Raw genomic sequence first — 23,552 nt, forward strand, 5'->3', positions numbered from 1 at the left:
ATAAAGTGAAAAAAATCTAAGGATGAATCCAGGATTAAGGGCTTTTGTTCCGAGGAAGGTTCAGAGATACTGAAGCAGTTCTCTTGTGAAAAGAGAAGTTTTAAAAGAAGTCTACTTCTAAATCCTGAGCAGAGTAGATAGGGAGAAATATCACTTTGTTGGAAGGGTTGACCATCAGGGGACACCAATTCAAGGTGAACGGCAAATGACTCAGAAGCAAATTAAGGAGGAACCTTTGATGTGAGGTGTTGTTGAAATGAACAAGCTAAGAATGTGATGGATTCAATCATTGCTTTCAAAACAGATAATTGTCTGAAAAGAAACAAGATACAGGGAATTGGTGGGGGGAGGAGGACAATTTGAGTTGCTCCTGCAGGGAGCTAACACAGATATGACAAGACAAATAATTATAGTGCCTCATTGCTTTCATTATAACTGCAGAACTCGACACAGAATTTTAAACAACAAAAATAGAAATTGCTGGAGAAACTCAGCAGGTCTGGCAGCATCCATGGAGAGAAAGCAGAGTTAACGTTTCAAACACAGAGACTGTTAACTCTGCTTTCTCTCCACAGATGCTGCCAGACCCGCTGAGTTTCTCTAGCAATTTCTGGTTATGATTCAGATCTTTAGCTTTTTGTTTTATTACAGAACTTTAACAGTGGCCAAATGTATGACTTGTTCAGTTTTAACATATTTTGCAGCTCCTGTATTCAGTATTCATATTTAAAAAGCTGAGGTCCCAGCCATTCTCTTTTAAAAAGAAATCTTTTATCAAGCTGCCATCTACCTATAAATGTTGTCATAGTTACACTCTTACTCATTGCTGCTTTACATGAAACATTATGGCCATTAGATATGACTGATTATTTAAAGCAAGAAAAAACTGAAGAATTTACTCAATAAGATAACGTGACCATAGTTTAACCAGACCATAGGGCTGCTCTCTCATTAGACAGAGAAGATTGGTGGTGGTTTTAACCTGAGGTTTAACTATGTCTCAGGCGAGGGGAGAGGTTAAGAAAGAGTGTCCTTTATGGTTACCTGACCTGGTGCAGGAATTAAACCCTTGCTGTTGGCAATGCCCTGCACCGAAAACCAACTGACCTAACCAACGTCCTCAATAAGATGAGCCTAAGCGTTCATGTGACCTTGGTTTGTGTTTTCTGTACAGACACAGGGAGGGTCTGAGGAAGGGTCATCGGACACGAAACTTTAACTCTGATTTCTTTTCACTAGTACTGCCAGACCTACTGAGCTTTTCCAACAATTTCTGTTTTTGTTTCTGATTTTCAGCATCCGCAGTTCCTTCAGTTTTTATTTAGGGATTGACTCATGTCTGGGAATGTCTCAGGGAGGTCACTTAAAATACAAGCTGATGATGGCTAGTCTTCATTTAAATAAAAGACACTCGGATATTCAAAAGTTACTCATTAGTAAGAAGTTGATGGGGACTTCAAGCCTTTGCTATCATGTAACAGTTGCAGAGCTCCATTAAACCAATCGTTCAGACAGTGCAAACATCGGTGTTGTGGCCAGAAGCCATATACTAGTGTATAAAAGAAACACAATTATACACAGGGAGAGTTTAAGACAAAATCAGTCTGGGATACAAAGATTACAGAGAGAAGACATTGTGCCCAGAATAAAGAAAGAATCTGGCAGAGAATTACCACTGTTTTTTTTCTTTAAACTGATGTTATGAAGATGTGGGTGTACTGTACCTTTAGGAGAGTTAAAAAGCTACCAAAACTACCTGACTGCACTCAGTGTTCTGAACAAGGTATAATGGAACATCAGTAGCTAGTGTAGCTGGTTACCTGGAAATGACAAAACTGATTCGAATTAGGCCAGTTTAAATTATACCCCCCCCCCCCGAAAAAATCAAACTCCAATGAAGTTTGAATTTAGTATATAGACAAGCCAATGATACAATCTGATGCTCTGCAGAAATAAGATCAGGGGAAATTGAACAGTTGAGAGGAGAACTGCCAAAGCCACCAGCATCTAGAGTGGTGCTGGAAAAGCACAGCAGGTCAGGCAGCATCCAAGGAACAGGAAAAGTGACGTTTCGGGCAAAAGTCCTTCACCAGAAATGAAGGGCTTATGATGAAGACTTTTGCCCGAAACGTCGATTTTCCTGCTCCTCGGATGCTGCCTGACCTGCTGTGCTTTTCCAGCACCACTCTAATCTAGACTCTGATCTCCAGTATCTGTAGTCCTCACTTTCACTAAGCCACCAGCATCTGCAACTGCCTAGAAAAATAGCTCTCTTAAAGGTACCTTTATCAATCAGTAACCTGTGAAACAGAAATTCCTAAAAAAAAGACTGAGGAAGAGAAGATTCAATAACTGACTGGTTTTAAAAACTTGAATTTTTGATAAATCTTAATCGGCGGGTTTTATTGGACTAGTATTGTAGAAGGGGAAGGTAAAAGATAGATTAGAGGAAGGAGTTGTAAATAGTTGATAGTTATTCTCTGCTATACCTTAAGAAATAAAGTTGTTCATTTTCACTTCAAATCATTCTTGGCCTCTCAAAGTTTTACAGGTTACTACACGGGACAAATCTTTTCTGTGTTGCTGGTTTAAATTAAGCAGGAGAGTCTGCCCAGTGTCATAACATTGAGCTATAACTTTACAGCAAGAATCTGATCTCATTTTGATTAAAACAAATAGAAACCTGCTGTTACATGGGATAAGTCACGGTGAGCAACTCACCAGAAATTTCCAATCTCCACCGCCTTTAGTGAAACCAAACAGAATCCACAGCCCTGCAACATTTCAGGCTAGCCTCTCATGAACTAACAATAACTTTTTGAACACCTAAGAAATCTAAGAACATGTGACACCTTTTATCACTGTCTTTTCTCATGTATGGTTTGTGCGAATGAGTGCTGCCACAAATACATTTCAGGGGTTGGGAAAGTAAATGTTTAGTTCTCATTTGGTTTACACCAATAAGAAAGCCTGACTTGTTCCTTTTCCTGAAAGTCACGGCCCTCTTTAAAAAAAATCGAAGAGATAGTCAAGAAGTGGAAAAAGGTGGAGTGTCCTACCATCTCTCCACTGCCCACAATATTGTATTTTTTTAGTATGGAATCTCATCTGATGCTAATCTCCATAACTATTGCTCTTCTGAAGTTACAATCAATTCATACTTAAATACTGGAGCAAGTTACAGCAGATGCTGGAATGTGTGATGCCTGATCCACTGTGATTGCCAGCATTTTGTGTTTTCAGCCATGCATAAATATGCTTTTGTGTCTGTAAATACTGATGCCGTACCATCTTTAGATCTGTCAACATCAATGCACTCGATCTCTCAAGCCCAGAACAAGAATCCATCCACCAACAATGGTGGTTTCGGTCCTTAAACCAACACCACATCGAGCCTCCTTTTAAAGGTAACTATTGTAATTACACCAGAGACGTCCCCTGCAGATGTTTATCTGATTAAATATTTTATGACGTTTCACATGCGTAACATTTTTTTGAAGGCCTTTCTTGTTAAAGTGTTTGATGTTTTTATCTAACACACATGTGCAAGTACCTGAAGTGCGAGTTTATAAAAGAATGCTGCATTGTTGGCGTACGGCGAGTGAACAAGGTTTACTCCACCTCCGGGGAGAAGCAGCCTGAAAATAATCAGAGAGATAACATGATCAATTTAAAACATCATTTTATTGCAACAGTTGAACAGCAATGAGGAAAATTAATATTTAAATAACTCAGTCACCATGAGGGAATAATCTATTTGCTGTTATCATCATCAGTAATGAAGATATCGCTGAGTGTAACCACGGCACAGCCCTGGTGAAGACCAAGTCCTATCTTCACATTGAGAATACCCACCATGTGTTGTGCTAAATGGGTCAGATGTTACACAGATCCAGAAACTCTAGACTGGGCATCCATTAGGCGCTGTGGGCCATCAACAGCAGCAGAACTGTACTCCAACACAATCTGCAACCTCATGGCCTGGCATATCCCCCACTCAACCATTACTATCAAGCCAGGGGATAAAGTGCAGGAGAGCATGCATGGAGCAGCACCTGGCAGACCTGATAATGGGATGTCAACCCGGTGAAGCCACTAAACAGGACTACCTGCACGCCAAACAGCGTAAACAGCAAGTGACAGACAGAGCTAAGCGATTACACAACCGACAGATCAGATCTAAGCTCTGTAGTCCCACCACATCCAGTCGTGAATGGTGGTGAACAATTAAACAACTCACTGGAGGAGAAGGCACCACACATTTCCTCATCCACAAAGCATTTGCATCAAACTACAGCCAGAATCAGGGATGTTCGCTGATGATCGGGGCAATGCTCAGAATCATTCACAACTCCTTCGATACTGAAGCCGCCCATGTTCAAATGCAGCAAGACCAGGTTTGGACTGAAAGGTAGCAAGTAACATTCATACCACACAAATGCCAGGCTATGACCATCTCCAATAACAGACAATCTAACCACCGCCCCACAGCATTCAATGGTGTCACCATCACTGAACCTGCACTAACATCATCTTGGGGGTTACCAATGACCAGAAACTGAACTGGTCTAGCCACATAAATGCAGTGACAACAAGAACTGTTCAAAGGCTTGGGGATCCTGCAACAAGTAACTCACCTCCTGAATCCACAAAGTTTGTCCATCATCTCCAAAGTCAGAAGGGTGATGGGATACTCCACACTTGCTTCGATGTAGAACACCAACAACACAAGAAGCTCGACACCATCCAGGACAAAGCAGTCCACTTGATTGGCACCACATCCACAAACATCCACTCCCTTCACCACTGACACTCAGTACACACTGCTGCTACTATCTACAAGATACACTGCAGAAATTCACCAAAGATCAGACAGTGCCTTCCAACCCACAACCACTTCCACCTAGAAGGACGAGAGTAGGAGATCCATGAGAACAGCACCCCCTGCAAGTTCCTCCCCAAGCCACTCATCATCCTGACTTGTAAATATATCGCTGTTCCTTTACTGTCTCAGGGTCAGAATCCTGGAATTCCCTCCTGAAGGGCATTGTGGGTCAACCTCCAGCACATGGGCGGCAGCTTTTCAAGAAGGCAGCTCCACCTTCTCAAGGGTCATCTAGGGACGGCCATTAACTGCTGGCCTGATCAGTAATGCCCTACCTGTCACAGGCACAGCCACATCTGTGTGCTAAAATGTTGATACCCATGAGTACCCCATGGAGGCCAATGTACACATGCCCTTGTCCATCACGTTATATTGCACTCTCCAATACTCAATGGGATAAATTAAAAGAGATCTAACTACACCAAACTAAGCATCTATATGACACTGTGAACCAGCAGCAGGAGTAAGAATAATCACAGTCGGTTACCTCATGCTGTTATTTTGCTCAATTCTTCATCATCCACGTTATTAACAGAACGAGAGAAAGGATGGGTTGGTGCAAGACAAATCAGGTGGATCAAATCTACTGAAGTGTTTTTGAGTGTAATTAATAAAATAGATAAGGGAGAACCAGTGGTTATACTATATTATGTTTTTCAGAAGGTTTTTGCTGTGGTCCCTCTGAAGAGGTTAGTGGGCAAAATGAAAGCACATGGGATGGGGATACAAAGGTTGCTCATTTACTGTTAACTTTCATTGCTGATGTACACAGTCACTCAGGTCTCCTTGTGCATCCACATTTCCCAACACCTCATTGTATCAGTAACACACTTCTGTTTTTGACATTAAGCCATATTGTACTGCACCTGCCACTTGTTTGCCCACTCACTCACCTTGTCTAAATCACCCCGATACCTCACAACCCCACACAGTTTTGTGTCATCAGCAAACCTGAAAATGTTGCATTTGATTCCCTCATCCAGATCCTTAATAAATATCACAAATAGCCGGGACTCAATCAGTAGTTACATGGCACCAGGGTGCAGTCCAACAGGTCTATTGGAAATCACAAGCTTTCAGAAAGCTGCTGCTTGGTCACCAGATGTTCTGAAAGCTTGTGATTTCAAATAAACCTCTTGGACTATAACCTGGTGTTGTGTGACTTCTGACTTTGTCTATCCTAGTCCAACACCAGCCCCTCCACACTGACCCCTGCAGTACATCACGAATCACTGCCTGCCGCATGAGCAAAAACCCCACTTATTCCAACTCCATATTCAATTCATCCAACATTTCTTTGCTCGTCATTATAGTTACTGACTGAAAGGGACCTAATTTGTCCTTACTGATCATTTTCTCTTTACATATTCTTAGGGCAAAAAAAACCCCTAAAAACTGAGGAATAAATTTAGACAAAGAGACTATAGTCTTTCTGAAACTTTATAACAACGACATGACATTCCTTCAAACATAAACATCACCTTCTTCTCTTCCCTATGTAAGTGTTAGGGCTACCCATGGTTAAGACCATAAGACTATTAGACATAGGAGTGGAAGTAAGGCCATTCGGCCCATCGAGTCCACTCCACCATTCAATTATGGCTGATAGGCATTTCAACTCCACTTACCCGCATTCTCCCCGTAGCCCTTAATTCCTCGAGGCATCAAGAATCTATCAATCTCTGCCTTGAAGACATTTAGCGTCCCGGCCTCCACTGTACTCTGCGGCAATGAATTCCACAGGCCCATCACTCTCTGGCTGAAGAAATGTCTCCGCATTTCTGTTCTGAATTTACCCGCTCTAATTCTAAGGCTGTGCCCACGGGTCCTAGTCTCCTCACCTAATGGAAAAATCTTCCTAGCGTCCACCCTTTCCAAGCCAGGTATTATCTTGTAAGTTTCTATTAAGTCTCCCCTCAATCTTCTAAACTCCAACGAATACAATCCCAGGATCCTCAGCCGTTCCTCGTATGTTAGACCTACCAGTCCAGGGATCATCCGTGTGAATCTCCGCTGGACACGCTCCAGTGCCAGTATGTCCTTCCTGAGGTGTGGGGACCAAGACTGGACACAGTACTCCAAATGGGGCCTAACCAGAGCTTTATAAAGTCTCAGTAACACATCTCTGCTTTTATATTCCAACCTTCTTGAGATAAGTGACAACATTGCATTCGCTTTTAACATAGTCGCCATGGTTTTTATTGTTGACACAAAAATGGCCGAAGAAGATTGTCGACTGAAGTAGTCATTAACACAGTCAGGATTGTGGCCTTTGTACTCACAACAACCAGGTAAAGGTAATGATTAGATTAGATTACTTACAGTGTGGAAACAGGCCCTTCGGCCCAACAAGTCCACACTTACCTCCGAAGAGTAACCCACTCAGACCCATTCCCCATATTCACCCCTGACTAATGAACCTAAGACTACGGGCAATTTAGCATGACCAGTTCATCTGACCTGCACACCTTTGGACTGGGGAGGAAACCGGAGCACCCAGAGGAAACCCACGCAGACACGGGGAGAATGTGCAAACTCCACACAGACAGTTACCTGAACCCGGGTCTCTAGTGCTGTGGGGCAGCAGTGCTAACCACTGTGCCACCGTGCCGCCCAGTAAGGTAATAAAGTGTCTCACAGAAATCACAAAATAGGGTCTTACAAAGAAGTAGTAAAACAAAATGTAGCCACTGCTTACAGTATGGCAGCTCAGTTAGAAGGCTACCTTGCAGGTTAACTTAAAGTTTGCTATTCAATATGGGCTGGAAGGGAAAAAGCTTAACTCACATTAGTTATGATTTCTATGTGATTAGTTTAAATTGTATTCAGCACCGAGGGATTTAATAGGATTCCTGTACACAGTCAGCTGTAGACTGCTATAAGGAATGACTCTGGAAAAACCTGGACAGAGACAACTTTTTAACAATCATTTCAAAATGTGTTATTTAGTAAAGATTAGCAAAAAGGTCTGATCCTACAATAATTAAGACTCATTAGGTAATTGTCACTACATATGCATACATAAGTACACTCAATTCTAAGTTCAACTAACGAACTAACATGAAAGATTTAAGTGAATTCCTATAGATAGACACCACTGGACAGTAGGGAGAAGCTCCTACCCTGATGGCCAGGAGGATTGATGAACAGATGCAGAAGTCTGCAGGATTGGAATGTGGTTCAATAAATCCATTGTGAAAGCCCCAGGATGGACGATCAGGGTGTCTGGTAAACATCATGGGAAGACCCAGGGTTCGCCATAAAGTTGTCCATCATTGACCATGAAGTCACATGATTAATCTGATTGAGTGTGTGTTCAATCAGTTGAAAATGTGTTGCTGGTTAAAGCACAGCAGGTTAGGTAGCATCCAAGGAATAGGAAATTCGACGTTTCGGGCATAAGCCCTTCATCAGGAATGAGGAGAGTGTGCCATGCAGGTTAAGATAAAAGGTAGGGAGGAGGGACTTGGGGGAGGGGCGATGGAGATGTGATAGGTGGAAGGAGGTCAAGGTGAGGGTGATAGGCCGGAGTGGGGTGGGGGCGGAGAGGTCAGGAAGAAGATTGCAGGTTAGGAGGGCGGTGCTGAGTTGAGGGAACCGACTGAGACAAGGTGGGGGGAGCGGAAATGAGGAAACTGGAGAAATCTGAGTTCATCCCTTGTGGTTGGAGGGTTCCCAGGCGGAAGATGAGGCGCTCCTCCTCCAGCCGTCGTGTTGTTATGTTCTGCCGGTGGAGGAGTCCAAGGACCTGCATGTCCTCGGTGGAGTGGGAGGGAGAGTTAAAGTGTTGAGCCACGGGGTGGTTGGGTTGGTTGGTCGGGTTGGTTGGTCCGGGTGTCCCTGAGGTGTTCTCTGAAGCGTTCCGCAAGTAAGCGGCCCGTCTCCCCAATATAGAGGAGGCCACATCGGGTGCAGCGGATGCAATAGATGATGTGTGTGGAGGTACAGGTGAACTTGTGGCGGATATGGAAGGATCCCTTGGGGCCTTGGAGGGAAGTGAGTGTGGAGGTGTGGGCGCAAGTTTTGCATTTCCTGCGGTTGCAGGGGAAGGTGCCGGAGTGGAGGTTGGGTTGGTGGGGGGTGTGGACCTGACGAGGGAGTCACGAAAGGAGTGGTCTTTGCGGAACGCTGATAGGGGAGGGGAGGGAAATATATCCCTGGTGGTGGGGTCCGTTTGGAGTTGGCGGAAATGACGGCGGATGATACGTTGTATATGGAGGTTGGTGGGGTGGTAGGTGAGAACCAGTGGGGTTCTGTCTTGGTGGCGGTTGGAGGAGCGGGGCTCAAGGGCGGAGGAGCGGGAAGTGGAGGAGATGCGGTGGAGGGCATCGTTGATCACGTTTGGGGGGAATCTGCGGTCCTTGAAGAAGGAGGCCATCTGGGCTGTGCGGTGTTGGAACTGGTCCTTCTGGGAGCAGATGCGGCGGAGACAAAGGAATTGGGAATATGGGATGGAGTTTTTACAGGGGGCAGGGTGGGAGGAGGTGTAGTCCAGATAGCTGTGGGAGTCAGTCGGTTTATAGTAGATGTCTGTGTTGAGTCGGTCGTCTGAGATAGAAATGGAAAGGTCTAGGAAGGGGAGGGAGGAGTCTGAGACAGTCCAGGTGAATTTGAGGTCGGGATGGAAGGTGTTGGTAAAGTTGATGAACTGTTCAACCTCCTCGTGGCAGCACGAGGCAGCGCCGATACAGTCATCGATGTAGCGGAGGAAAAGGTGGGGGGTGGTGCCAGTGTAGTTGCGGAAGATGGACTGTTCCACATATCCTACAAAGAGACAGGCATAGCTGGGGCCCATGCGGGTGCCCATGGCAACTCCTTTAGTTTGGAGGAAGTGGGAGGATTGAAAAGAGAAGTTATTCAGGGTGAGGACCAGTTCAGTCAGTCGAAGGAGGGTGTCAGTGGAAGGGTACTGGTTGGTGCGGCGGGAAAGGAAGAAGCGGAGGGCTTTGAGTCTTTCGTGATGGGGGATGGAGGTGTACAGGGACTGGATGTCCATCGTGAAAATAAGGTGTTGGGGACCGGGGAAGCGAAAATCCTGGAGGAGGTGGAGGGCGTGGGTGGTGTCCCGAACGTAGGTGGGGAGTTCTTGGACTAAGGGGGACAGAACCGTGTCGAGGTATGCGGAGATGAGTTCGGTGGGGCAGGAGCAGGCTGAGACAATGGGTCGGCCGGGGCAGGCAGGTTTGTGGATTTTGGGCAGGAGGTAGAAACGGGCGGTGCGGGGTTGTGGGACTATGAGGTTGGAGGCGGTGGATGGGAGATCCCCTGAGGTGATGAGGTTATGGATGGTCTGGGAGATGATGGTTTGGTGGTGGGAGGTGGGGTCGTGGTCAAGGGGGCGATAAGAGGAGGCATCCGCGAGCTGGCGTTTGGCCTCAGCGGCATAAAGGTCGGTGCGCCAAACTACTACCGCACCTCCCTTGTCTGCCGGTTTGATGGTGAGGTTGGGATTGGAGCGGAGGGAGTGGAGGGCTGCACGTTCTGAGGGTGAGAGGTTGGAGTGGGTGAGAGGGGTGGACAGGTTGAGTCGGTTAATGTCGCGGCGGCAGTTGGCTATAAATAGATCGAGGGCAGGTAAGAGGCCAGCACGGGGTGTCCAGGTGGATGGGGTGCGTTGGAGGCGGGAGAAGGGGTCGTCAGAGGGTGGGCGGGAGTCTTGGTTGTGAAAGTAGGCACGGAGGCGAAGACGGCGGAAGAATTGTTCAATATCTCGTTGCGTGTTGAACTCATTGATTCGAGGGCGTAGGGGAATGAAGGTAAGGCCTCTGCTGAGGACTGATCTTTTATCCTCAGAGAGGGGGAGGTCTGGAGGGATGGTGAAGATCTGGCAAGGCTGGGAGCTAGGACCTGGTGTGGGACTGGAGCTGGGGGTGGGGGCGGGGACAGAGATCGACGTAGGGGCGGGGTTAGACGTGGTGACGTTGCTTGGTGTGGGGGCGGAGTCCAGCGTGGGGGCGGGGTCATGCGTCATGACGGAAATAAGCGTGGGGGCGGGGTTACGTGTGGTGACTGTATCGGCGCTGCCTCGTGCTCCCACGAGGAGGTTGAACAGTTCATCAACTTTACCAACACCTTCCATCCCGACCTCAAATTCACCTGGACTGTCTCAGACTCCTCCCTCCCCTTCCTAGACCTTTCCATTTCTATCTCAGGCGACCGACTCAACACAGACATCTACTATAAACCGACTGACTCCCACAGCTATCTGGACTACACCTCCTCCCACCCTGCCCCCTGTAAAAACTCCATCCCATATTCCCAATTCTTTCGTCTCCGCCGCATCTGCTCCCAGGAGGACCGGTTCCAATACCGTACAGCCCAGATGGCCTCCTTCTTCAAGGACCGCAGATTCCCCCCAGATGTGATCGACGATGCCCTCCACCGCATCTCCTCCACTTCCCGCTCCTCCGCCCTTGAGCCCCGCTCCTCCAACCGTCACCAAGACAGAAGCCCACTGGTTCTCACCTACCACCCCACCAACCTCCGTATACAACGTATCATCCGCCGTCATTTCCACCACCTCCAAACGGACCCCACCACCAGGGATATATTTCCCTCCCCTCCCCTATCAGCGTTCCACAAAGACCACTCCCCCCGTGACTCCCTCGTCAGGTCCACACCCCCCACCAACCCAACCTCCACTCCCGGCACCTTCCCCTGCAACCGCAGGAAATGTAAAACTTGCGCCCACACCTCCACACTCACTTCCCTCCAAGGCCCTAAGGGATCCTTCCATATCCGCCACAAGTTCACCTGTACCTCCACACACATCATCTATTGCATCCGCTGCACCCGATGTGGCCTCCTCTATATTGGGGAGACAGGCCGCTTACTTGCGGAACGCTTCAGAGAACACCTCAGGGACGCCCGGACCAACCAACCCAACCACCCCGTGGCTCAACACTTTAACTCTCCCTCCCACTCCACCGAGGACATGCAGGTCCTTGGACTCCTCCACCGGCAGAACATAACAACACGACGGCTGGAGGAGGAGCGCCTCATCTTCCGCCTGGGAACCCTCCAACCACAAGGGATGAACTCAGATTTCTCCAGTTTCCTCATTTCCGCTCCCCCCACCTTGTCTCAGTCGGTTCCCTCAACTCAGCACCGCCCTCCTAACCTCTCCGCCCCCACCCCACTCCAGCCTATCAACCTCACCTTGACCTCCTTCCACCTATCACATCTCCATCGCCCCTCCCCCAAGTCCCTCCTCCCTACCTTTTATCTTAACCTGCCTGCCACCCTCTCCTCATTCCTGATGAAGGGCTTATGCCCGAAACATCGAATTTCCTATTCCTTGGATGCTGCCTGACCTGCTGTGCTTTAACCAGCAACACATTTTCAACTGTGATCTCCAGCATCTGCAGACCTCATTTTTTACCCTGTGTGTTCAATCAATTAATAATACAATTTGTTTGTAATAGTCAAAAGCTGGATGAAAAGATAACCTTTATAGATTATGTCTTTCATTTGATCAGTGAAGTAGTAGAGGACCCCCAGAGGTTTCTTGCCATTGGTGTAACTTCAATAAACTCTGTGATGCTGGAACTGGTTTGTCCAGAGATTTGTTAGTCATTCCACCCCAACACATATTTATAGAAGCTTTTGCACAAATGCTAAATAAACGGCCTCCACCACTACTTCTGACATGCTACAGATGCACCAGGTGATCCTCTACTGATCTACACAAGGTCCTGTCAAATCCAAACGAGAAAGCAGGTGGACATTTCAGCAACTATCGACAGGGGACATCATGAATGCCCCTATTCCGATTCAAGGTGGTGCCAAAAGGCAGCTGTCTGCAGCCGAAGACCTAAGTCGACATGTGTGTTGGTTTACTCTTGAAGTTTACTCTTGAGCTTCCATTAAGCTGTGTGCACGTCCCACCACAATACAGCCAGGGGGTATCACGGAATCCCTGTTGTATTTAAATATCCAACACACATATCCACGCAAAACACACCACTACATAGACCCTGAATTAAAAAGAAAAGCTAACCATGAAAAACAATGATTTGGAGATGCCGGTGTTAGACTGGGGTGTACAAAGTTAAAAATCACACAACACCAGGTTATAGTCCAACAGGTTTAATTAGAAGCACCGAAAGCTAGTGTGCTCCCAATTAAACCTGTTGGACTATAACCTGGTGTTGTGTGATTTTTAACTATGAAAAACAATGAAATTTTAAAGAGAATATTGGTTCTTGTGATCATATAATCAATCAATTTGAGTTTTCAACCAATTTGATTCACTCCAGAGATATTAATAATTGTCTTAATGCACTGGATACATGGGCGTAAATCTTACCATGCCAGATTTTCCACATTTTTTTAAAAATAGATTAGTTACCATGTGGAAACAGGCCCTTCGGCCCAACAAGTCCACACCAACCCACCTAAGCTCAACCCACCCAGACCCATTCCCCTACATTTACCCCTTCACCTAACACTACAGGCAATTTAGCTTGGGCAATTCACCTGACCCGCACATCTTTGGATTGTGAGAGGAAACCGGAGCACCCGGAGGAAACCCACACAGACACGGGGAGAACGTGCAAACTCCACACAGTCAGTTACTTGAGGTGGGAATTGAACCTGGGTCTCTGGCGCTAAGACGCAGCAGTGCTCACCATTGTGTCGCCCATTTCCTTCAATACATCCTCTAGTGGATAGAATCAGTTTGGGAATGCAATAAGGTGGGTGGTGATGGTGATAGGTTGGAGCAGAGGGTGGAGCAAATAGGCAGAAATAGATGGACAGGTGGGACAGTTCAAGAGGGCAGTGCCGAGTTAGAGGGTGGGATAGAACATAGAACAGTACAGCACAGAGCAGGCCCTTCAGCCCACGATGTTGTGCCGACCACTGATCCTCATGTATGCACCCTCACATTTCTGTGACCATATGCATGTCCAAGAGTCTCTTAAATGTCCCCAATGACCCTGCCTCCACAACTACTGCTGGCAACGCATTCCATGCTCTCACAACTCTCTGTGTAAAGAACCCACCTCTCACATCCCCTCTATACTTTCCTCCAACCAGCTTAAAACTATGACCCCTCGTGTTAGTCATTTCTGCCCTGGGAAATAGTCTCTGGCTATCGACTCTATCTATGCCTCTCATTATCTTGTATACCTCAATTAGGTCCCCTCTTCTCCTCCTTTTCACCAATGAAAAAAGTCCTCGCTCAATCAACCTCTCCTCATAAGATAAGCCCTCCAGTCCAGGCAGCATCCTGGTAAACCTCCTCTGAACCCTCTCCAAAGCATCCACATCTTTCCTATAATAGGGCGACCAGAACTGGACGCAGTATTCCAAGTGCAGTCTAACCAAAGTTTTATAGAGCTGCAACAAGATCTCATGACTCTTAAACTCAATCCCTCTGTTAATGAAAACCAAAATGCCATATGCTTTCTTAACAACCCTGCCCACTTGGGTGGCCATTTTAAGGGATCTATGTACCTGCACACCAAGGCCCCTCTGTTCCTCCACATTGCCAAGAATCCTATCCTTAATCCTGTACTCAGCTTTCAAATTCGACCTTCCAAAATGCATCACCTCGCATTTATCCAGGTTGACCTCCATCTGCCACCTTTCAGCCCATCTCTGCATCCTATCAATGTCCCGCTGCAGCCTACAACAGCCCTCTATACTGTCAATGACACCTCCAACCTTTGAGTCGTCTGCAAACTTGCTGACCCATCCTTCAATCCCCTCATCCAAGTCATTAATAAAAATTGCAAACAGTAGAGGCCCAAGGACAGAGCCCTGTGGAACACCACTCACCACAGACTCCCAGGAAGAATATTTTCCTTCTACTACCACTCGCTGTCTCCTGTTAGCCAGCCAATTCTGTATCCAGAGAGCTATGTTCCCCTGAATCCCATTCCTCCTGACCTTCTGAATGAGCCTACTATGGGGAACCTTACCAAATGCTTTGCTGAAGTCCATATACACCACATCCACAGCTCGACCCTCATCAACTTTTCTAGTCATATCATCGAAGAACTCGATAAGGTTTGTGAGGCATGACCTGCCCCTCACAAAGCCATTTAATCAAGACATGTTCTTCCAGATGGTCATAAATCCTATCCCTCAGAATCCTTCTAACACCTTGCAGATGACAGACGTGAGACTCAAGACTGGGATAAGATTGGGGGAGAAGAGAGAGATAGGAAACTGGTGAAGTTGATGTTGATGCCTTTTGGTTGCAGGGTCCCAAGGCAGAAGATGAGGCATTTTCCCTCCGTGGTCAGGTGGCTTGGATTTGGCAGTGGAGGCGGCCCAGGACTTGCAATGACCTGGGCAGAGTGGGAGGTGAAGTGTTCGTCCACAGGGCGGTGGGGTTGTTTAGTGTGTGTGTCCTAGAGATGTTCCCTGAAACGTTCTGTGAATTTATGTCCTCTCTCCCACATGTAGAGGAGACCACATCAAGTACAACAGATGCATTAGATGAGGTGTTTGGAGGTGCAGGAAAATCTCTGCAGGTGTGGAAGGATCCTTTGGGGCCTTGGAGGGAGATGAGGGGGTGGTGTGGGCGCAGGTTAAACACTTCTTGCGGTGGCAGGGAAAGGTGCCGGGTGTGGAGGGTGGGTTGGTGGGAAGTGTGGACCTAACGAGGGAGTCACAGAGGGAATGGTCTCTGCAGAACGCAGATAGGGGTGGGGAGGGAAATATATCTCTGGTGGCAGGGTCTGACTGTAGGTAGAGGAAATGGCAGAGGATAATACGCTGTATCCAGAGATTAGTGGAGAGGAAGTCAAGGACTGGGGTGGGTTCTATCCAATGCTCTTGATGTGGTCTTCTCTACATCGGGGAGACAGGATGCCAATTCATGGCACATGGGGTGGCATGTTGGCTCAGTGGTTTGCATTGCTGCCTCACAGCCCCAGGGTCCCAGGTTCGATTCCAGCCTCGGCTGATTGTCTGTGTGGAGTTTGCATATTCTCCCCGTGTCTGTGTGGGTTTCCTCTGAGTGCTCTGGTTTCCTCCCACAGTCCAAAGATGTCCAGGTCAGGTGAATTGGCCATGCTAAATTGCCCAAAGTGTTAGGTGCTTTAGTCATAGGGGGGTGGGTTACTCTTCGGAGGGTCAGTGTGGACTTGTTGGGCCGAAGGGCCTGTTTCCATACTATAGGTAATCTAATCATTTCAGGTAACATCTCTGGGACACACGCACCAGTCAACTGTACCACCCTGTGGCTGACCCTCTTCAACTCCCCCTCCCCCTACTCCGCCAAGTACATGCAAGCCCTGGGCCTCCCCCACTGCCACTTTCTAGCCACCCGACGCTTGGAGGAAGAATGCCCCATCTTCAACCCCACGGAAACACCAATGTCTTCACTAGTTTCCAAATCCATCAACCCCACCCCCCCCACCCCACCCCTACCCCCACCTTGCCTCACCTCATCCCAGATCCAACCCTCCAACTCAGCACCGCCCTCTTGACCGTTCATCTTCCTTCCCACCTTTCTGCTCCACCCTCCCCTCCAAACTATCACCATCACCCCCCACCTGCACCTATCTATTGCTTTCCCAGCTATCGTCTCCCCACCCTCACCCTCTTATTTATGTCTTAGCCACCCCCCCCCCTTCCCCGCCCCCACCCCCTCATTTCTGATGAAGGGCTTGTGCCCAAAATGTCGACTCTCCTGCTCCTCGGATGTTGCCTGACCTGCTGTGCTTTTCCAGCGCCACCCTTTTCAACTTGGGATTTAATAAAGTCAAACTTTGGAGGCGTATCTGGTCTGCATATTTTTCTGGCACTTAGGACTTCAGGCATCATTTTTGTGAAATATACTAGGACAATACAAGTACAAATCATGTAAACATTACTGTATTTTAGCCACTTCTGTATCATTTCATGTGCTTTACATCTGAAAATGTGTTGCTGGTTAAAGCGCAGCAGGTCAGGCAGCATCCAAGGAACAGGAGGTTTGATGTTTCAGGCAAAAGCCCTTCATCAGGAATGAGGAAAGTGTGTCCAGCAGGCTAAGATAAAAGGTAGGGAGGAGGGACTTGGGGGAGGGGCGATGGAGATGTGATAGGTGGAAGGAGGTCAAGGTGAGGGTGATAGGCCGGAGTGGGGTGGGGGCGGAGAGGTCAGGAAGAAGATTGCAGGTTAGGAGGGCGGTGCTGAGTTCGAGGGAATTGACTGAGACAAGGTGGGGGGAGGGGAAATGAGGAAACTGGAGAAATCTGAGTTCATCCCTTGTGGTTGGAGGGTTCCCAGGCGGAAGATGAGGCGCTCTTCCTCCAACCGTCGTGTTGTTATGTTCTGGCGATGGAGGAGTCCAAGGACCTGCATGTCCTCGGTGGAGTGGGAGGGAGAGTTAAAGTGTTGAGCCACGGGGTGGTTGGGTTGGTTGGTCCGGGCGTCCCTGAGGTGTTCCCTGAAGCGTTCCGCAAGTAGGCGGCCTGTCTTCCCAATATAGAGGAGGCCACATCGGGTGCAGCGGATGCAATAGATGATGTGTGTGGAGGTGCAGGTGAAATAATGGCGGATATGGAAGGATCCCTTGGGGCCTTGGAGAGAGGTAAGGGAGGAGGTGTGGGCGCAAGTTTTGCATTTCCTGCGGTTGCAGGGGAAGGTGCCGGGAGCGGAGGTTGGGTTGGTGGGGGGGTGTGGACCTGACGAGGGAGTCACAAAAGGAGTGGTCTTTGTGGAACGCTGATAGGGGAGGGGAGGGAAATATATCCCTGGTGGTGGGGTCCATTTGGAGGTGGTGGAAATGACTGCGGATGATACGCTGTATACCGAGGTTGGTGGGGTGGTAGGTGAGAACCAGTGGGGTTCTGTCTTGGTGGCGATTGGAGGGGGAAGTGGAGGAGATGCTGTGGAGCTGCAAATGTGTTGCTGGTCAAAGCACAGCAGGCCAGGCAGCATCTCAGGAATTTTGTGGAGGGCATTGTCGATCACGTCTGGGGGGAATCTGCGGTCTTTGAAGAATAGTGCTTTACATCTTTCAATGTTTAGGTCCTCTGAGTCTTTGTCTGACTTGTTACGTTGTCCATTCTTTTGTTCCCAAACGTACTAACATTAACAGTGACTCTGCTATTGAACATTCTCAATGATCTTCGATAGTGTGCAAATGAATTGCATATCTGAATGAGTGTTCCTAGCTAAGGTGGCTGCTTGGGAAAAAAATGCCAATTGAATTCTAATTGTGTACATGTATGTAATCCTAGTTTCTTTTTCTGTAAAACAAAATTACCAATTATTGTTCAATACACTAAATTACAGGAAAGCAAAAGATTACCATTCAGTACCTCCCCCTAACCTTCATATCTGGCTGTTCCATTTAAAAGCCAAACTGAATTTATGGAGTACCGTTACTAGGTTGACATTTACCAGGAAGCAGGGTTTTCCTTAATAAGATGCAGTTTATCTCAAGGTCGATATTAGTTCTAATTTTGCACAAGATACTCCTCTAGAACAACTTTACATTTCAAAACTGAACGTTAATTTCAATATTTATTCCCCAAACAGAATAAACTTAGTTTAATCCCTGACCATGGTTTATCAAATTTTGAAGCAAAAATCAGTACACACCTTTCTCAAAATCCTCAAACACTATGAACACATTATGTTGTAATCAGATAACCACAGCTGTTACATTGTTTTAATATCACAATTCTTCCAGTGTCAGCATTTTTTCAATGATAGGATCTAATTAAAACATCTAATTAACACCTGAATAATATCTGACTAATCTTTGCAACCATCGCTATAATGGTGCTTTTAACATTTAGTTATTGCTTAAGAAATATTTCCTTTTGTCAATTCGATGTACTACCTGCTGACTTCGACAGAAACAGCATGTCAGAGCGATGTTAAACAAGAACAAAATACAAATTGCCACAAGCATATTAGTGCACCTTGATCTCACAGCACTAATCTCGATCGTCAGGGTAAATTATTCACTATAGTACGAGTACCATCAGATTTAACATTCTGTAGAATGTTAACTGCATTACTAGGTAAAAATAAACAAAATTGAGATTTATCTTTGACTGTCAACAAAACATATTAATTTCACTTAAAAAGGCAAAGAACACCTACTTCAATAAATCAGGTGATTGTAACACCATTAGCCAGACTGCCAACAGCAACCCACAAACTTCTGAACATTAACCTCTCACAGTAACAAGCTATGAATGGTGTCCTGGCAAAGACATGCATTGGCTAAAACATCACCAAAAATATCAGTAATTTTCTTTTATTGACGGTATTATATTACTCATGACGACTGCAAGCAAAAGGTGACTTCACTTACTAAGCCACAAAAAGATGCTTGCTTTTTCGAGCCGAGAAACCAGGTTTACAGTCAGCTCAGCTCTAAACTTTGTAAGGGGAAGGACTGGATAGAGGTTGACCCAACAACAGCTCACTAGGGAATGTAACCAAACAAAGATAGAGGCATAGAGCACAGAAACAGACCCTTCAGTCCAGCTCATCTGCGCTGACCTGACATGCCAATCTGACCTAGACCCATTTGCCAAAATTTGGTCCACACCCATTCCTGTTCATATACCCATCCAGATGCCTTTTAAATGTTGTCATTGTACCAGCCTCCACCACTTCCTCTGGCAGCTCATTCCATACACACACCACCCTCTGCATCAAAAAGTTACCCCTCAGGTCCTTTCTAAAATCTTCCCCCTATCACCTTTAACCTATGCTCTCTAGTTTTGGACTCCCCTACCCTGGGAAAAAGACCTAGGCTACTCATGCTATCCATGCCCCTCATGATTTTATAAACCTCTATAAGGTCACCCCTCAATCGCCAATGCTCTACGGAAAAAAGCCACAGCCTGCTCAGCCTCTCTCTATAACTCAAGCCCTCCAGTCCCAAAAACATTTTGCAAATCTGTTCTGCACCCTCTCATGTTAACAACATCTTCCCTTTAGAAGAGTAACTATAAGTGGGGTTAAGTGACAACATTAGAAAGGAGCTGGGAGTTTTTCTTGCAAACGTTTCATCCCCTTTCTAGGTGACATCTTCAGTGCTTGGGAGCCTCCTGTGAAGCGCTTCTGTGCTGATTCCAACGGCATTTATAGTGGTTTGAATCTGCCGCTTCCGGTTGTCAGTAGCTGTCCATTGCAGTGGCCGGTATATAGGGTCTATGTCGATGTGTCTGTTGATCGAATTCGTGGATGAGTGCCATGCTTCTAGGAATTCCCTGGCTGTTCTTTGTTTGGCCTGTCCTATAATGGTGGTGTTGTCCCAATCGAATTCATGTTGTTTGTCATCTGAGTGTATGGCTACTAGGGATAGCTGGTCGTGTCGTTTCGTGGCCAGTAGGTGTTTGTGGACGCGGGTTGTTAGCTGTCTTCCTGTTTGTCCTATATAGTGTTTTGTGCAGTCCTTGCATGGTATTTTGTAAACCATGTTGGTTTTGCTCATGCTGGGTATCGGGTCCTTTGTCCTGGTGAGTTGTTGTCTGAGAGTGGCTGTCGGTTTGTGTGCTGTTATGAGTCCTAGTGGTTGCAGCAGTCTGGCTGTCAGTTCAGAAATGCTCCTGATGCACGGGAGTGTGGCCAGTCCACAGGAGGCTCCCAAGCACTGAAGATGTCACCTAGAAAGGGGACGAAATGTTTGCAAGAAAAACTCCCAGCTCGGCGAACAGAACCACAACAACGAGCACCCGAGCTACAAATCTTCTCACAAACTTTGAACATTAGAAAGGTCTCAGGAATTTAGTTGGGTCAGTAAGAGAGAGTTCATTCATATAGGTCATTTATTCCCATTTGATTGTAGTCGGAAAGGTTTCCTAATTAAACTGTACACTTAGCTGATCTCAAAAAGTGACAAATTCGACTCCAGAGGAAAGATTAGGACATCATCGGGGAGATAGGGGTGGTTAGTAAGACTCAAGTACCAGACATTCTGCCTTCCAGGAAAGCAGAGATATTTGGGTCAATACCACACTGGAACTCAAGTGATGTGTTCCTTCATGTTTCACAATATTCAAGTACACAATGATTTGTTGGCCGGGCAGAATCCTGCTTCAGAATCTGTGACAGAACTCTCTCAATGCATTTACGACAAAATAAACATTCGACCTTGTACCCGAGTCTCCTGAGATTATGTTGTAAAATAACCCACCACAACAAATTAAATCCAGTAATTTTAGAACTTACAGAAATATTGGTGTGGCTGAGAAATTGATCATCACTTTCATACTGTCTAAACAATTGGTAAAAGGAGAAGTGGGAATAGGAAATTCTTCCTCTTAAAGACATATCAGAAGAACTGCTTATTTTTACATTGCTAAATCTGTGCAAACTGAATTTCAACTTTGCTCCCTCAAATTTCTGTCCACTTAAACTTTTTAACTGCAAACTATCTTAGCAGAGTATATTGTGATGCAGCACTTGTTGATTTCAATACAGAAAAATTACTCCTTATCCTATACTCAAGAAAATGTCTTTCATACTCAAAGGCAAAGGATCTTGTAACCTACTGCAGACCTGACATGAAAATGTCAAACTCTCGATAAAAACAACCCAAGTACAAAACCACATCTGTTGTGATTTATCAAAAGAAGAATCACTTACCCATTTATGGAATAAAATAGCTTCCGGTACTGATCTTCGGTTAAGTTAATGCTATTGGAGACGAAAAGAATCTTCATTGGATTAATTTTACTACATTTGCATTTGAATCATGCAATTACATTTCAGTTGGTGATTTTAGCTTTGGGGATGATATACTGAAGAAGTGAATGTCATGTAAACATAGCTAAAAATTATAATACTAATTATCTAAGAAGAATGTATCATTTATTTTAGCATTTTAAAATTAATTATACTTAACAAACAAAAGGGTACAACAGGGTTAGCTAATTCTAATTCAGTGAAACTAATGCCTGAGGCTTGACGACCCTCAGGTTAATTACTGTCAGTTTTCTCTCTCCAAGGACTAGGACAATAGCAACATTACCTTTACAGATTGAGTCTGACAGTCATACAGTACAGAAACAAACCCTTCAGCCCATTTGACCCATGCTAACTCGATTTCCTAAACTGAACTAGCTCCATTTGTCAGCATTAAGCCCATATTCCTCTTAACCTTTCCTACATATGTGAGTGCTCAAATATATTTTAAATGCTGTAATTGTATCAACCTCTACCACTTACTTTAGCAGTTCATTCCACAAACACATCACCCTCTGTGCGAAAAGGTCGTTCGTTAGATCCCTTTTAAATCTTTCCCCTCCCACCTTAAACCAATGCCCTCGAGTTCTGGAATCCCCCATGCCAGGGAAAAGACCTTGCCTATTAACCCTATCCATGCCCCTCATGATTCCATAAGCCTCTGGAAGGTCACCCGTCAGCGTCCTGCACTTCAGGGAAGGAAGTCCCAGTCTATCCGGTCTCTCCTTACAACTCAAACCCTCCAGTCTCAGTAACATCCTTGTAAATATTTTTTGCATCGTTTCCAGTTTCACTGCATCCTCCCTACAGCAGGGTGACCTGAACTGTACTTCTTCAAGGTAGGCATCCTTGGAAGAGGCTTCGTAGGGAGGTTAAATCAACTCGGCAAAAGTGAGGACTGCAATTACTGGAGATCAGAGTCGAGAGCGTGGTGCTGGAAAATCACAGAAGGTCAGGCAGCATTGAGGAGCAGGAGAATCGATATTTTGGGCAAAAGCCCTTCATCAGTCTCGACTCTAATCTCCAGCGTCTGCAGTCCTCACTTTTGCTGACCAGAATTGTACACAGTATCCCAAACGTGGCCTGACCAATGTCTTGTACAGCCACAACATGGCTCCCAACTCCTACACTTGATGCTCTGACTGATGAAGGTAAATATGCCAAAAGCCTTCTTCACCACCATTTCTGCCTGGGTGGATATAAACAGTAAAAGTGGATATGTTACAAGTGAATTGTAATGTCCCAAAACTCCACAGACTCTGCCTCAACAGATTGATCCACTTTCCACAAAGGAGAGAGATTAAACAAAATGAAAACTACATGCCATGCTAATTCACTCAAGATTTAAATGTAATATTTGAATTAGTATCCACTGCTATTTGAGGAAGATAGTTTCAATCTTCCACTGAAAGTGGTTTCTAACATCCTGTGCTCTTCTATTCTACATTCTCTCTCTCCTGAATGGTCTGGTCCTAATTCTCAAACTGCCCTCTGGTTCTAATACTTTAATAAAGGCCTAATTTGTCTAATCTCTCCTCATAACTTAACCCCCTATCATCCTTGTGAACCTGTGTTGAACTCCCTCCAGTGCCAAGGTGTGGTGATCAGATCTGCTCACAATACTCCAAGTGGGGGTCTAACCAAGGTTTTGTATAACTGCACATAATTTCCACATCCTTACACTCCAGCCCTTTAGATAATGAAGGCCAGCATTCCACTGGCCTTCTTGATTAGATTAGATTAGATTAGATTACTTACAGTGTGGAAACAGGCCCTTCGGCCCAACAAGTCCACACCGACCTGCCGAAGCACAACCCACCCATACCCCTAACCTAATACTACGGGCAATTTAGCATGGCCAATTCACCTGACCCGCACATCTTTGGACTGTGGGAGGAAACCGGAGCACCCGGAGGAAACCCACGCAGACATGGGGAGAACGTGCAAACTCCACACAGTCAGTCGCCTGAGGCGGGAATTGAACCCGGATCTCTGGTGCTGTGAGGCACTG

At 46.1% G+C, this 23,552-nt stretch overlaps 1 protein-coding gene across 1 annotated transcript in view; it reads right to left on the reverse strand.

Annotated features, from left to right (window-relative positions):
- The window catches only part of LOC132810496 (gamma-glutamyl hydrolase-like), a 43,836-nt gene that overhangs the window by 17,176 nt on the left and 3,108 nt on the right, over positions 1 to 23,552 (reverse strand). Inside the window, exons 3-4 of the mRNA XM_060822665.1 lie at positions 21,443 to 21,493; positions 3,554 to 3,638 (exon numbers count right to left, since the gene is read on the reverse strand). Of these exons, the coding sequence (XP_060678648.1) occupies positions 3,554 to 3,638; positions 21,443 to 21,493 (136 nt within the window). The remainder of the gene's footprint in view (positions 1 to 3,553; positions 3,639 to 21,442; positions 21,494 to 23,552) is intronic.

This window comes from Hemiscyllium ocellatum, chromosome 4 (genome assembly GCF_020745735.1).
Source record: "Hemiscyllium ocellatum isolate sHemOce1 chromosome 4, sHemOce1.pat.X.cur, whole genome shotgun sequence".
Classification (NCBI taxonomy): Eukaryota; Metazoa; Chordata; class Chondrichthyes; order Orectolobiformes; family Hemiscylliidae; genus Hemiscyllium; species Hemiscyllium ocellatum.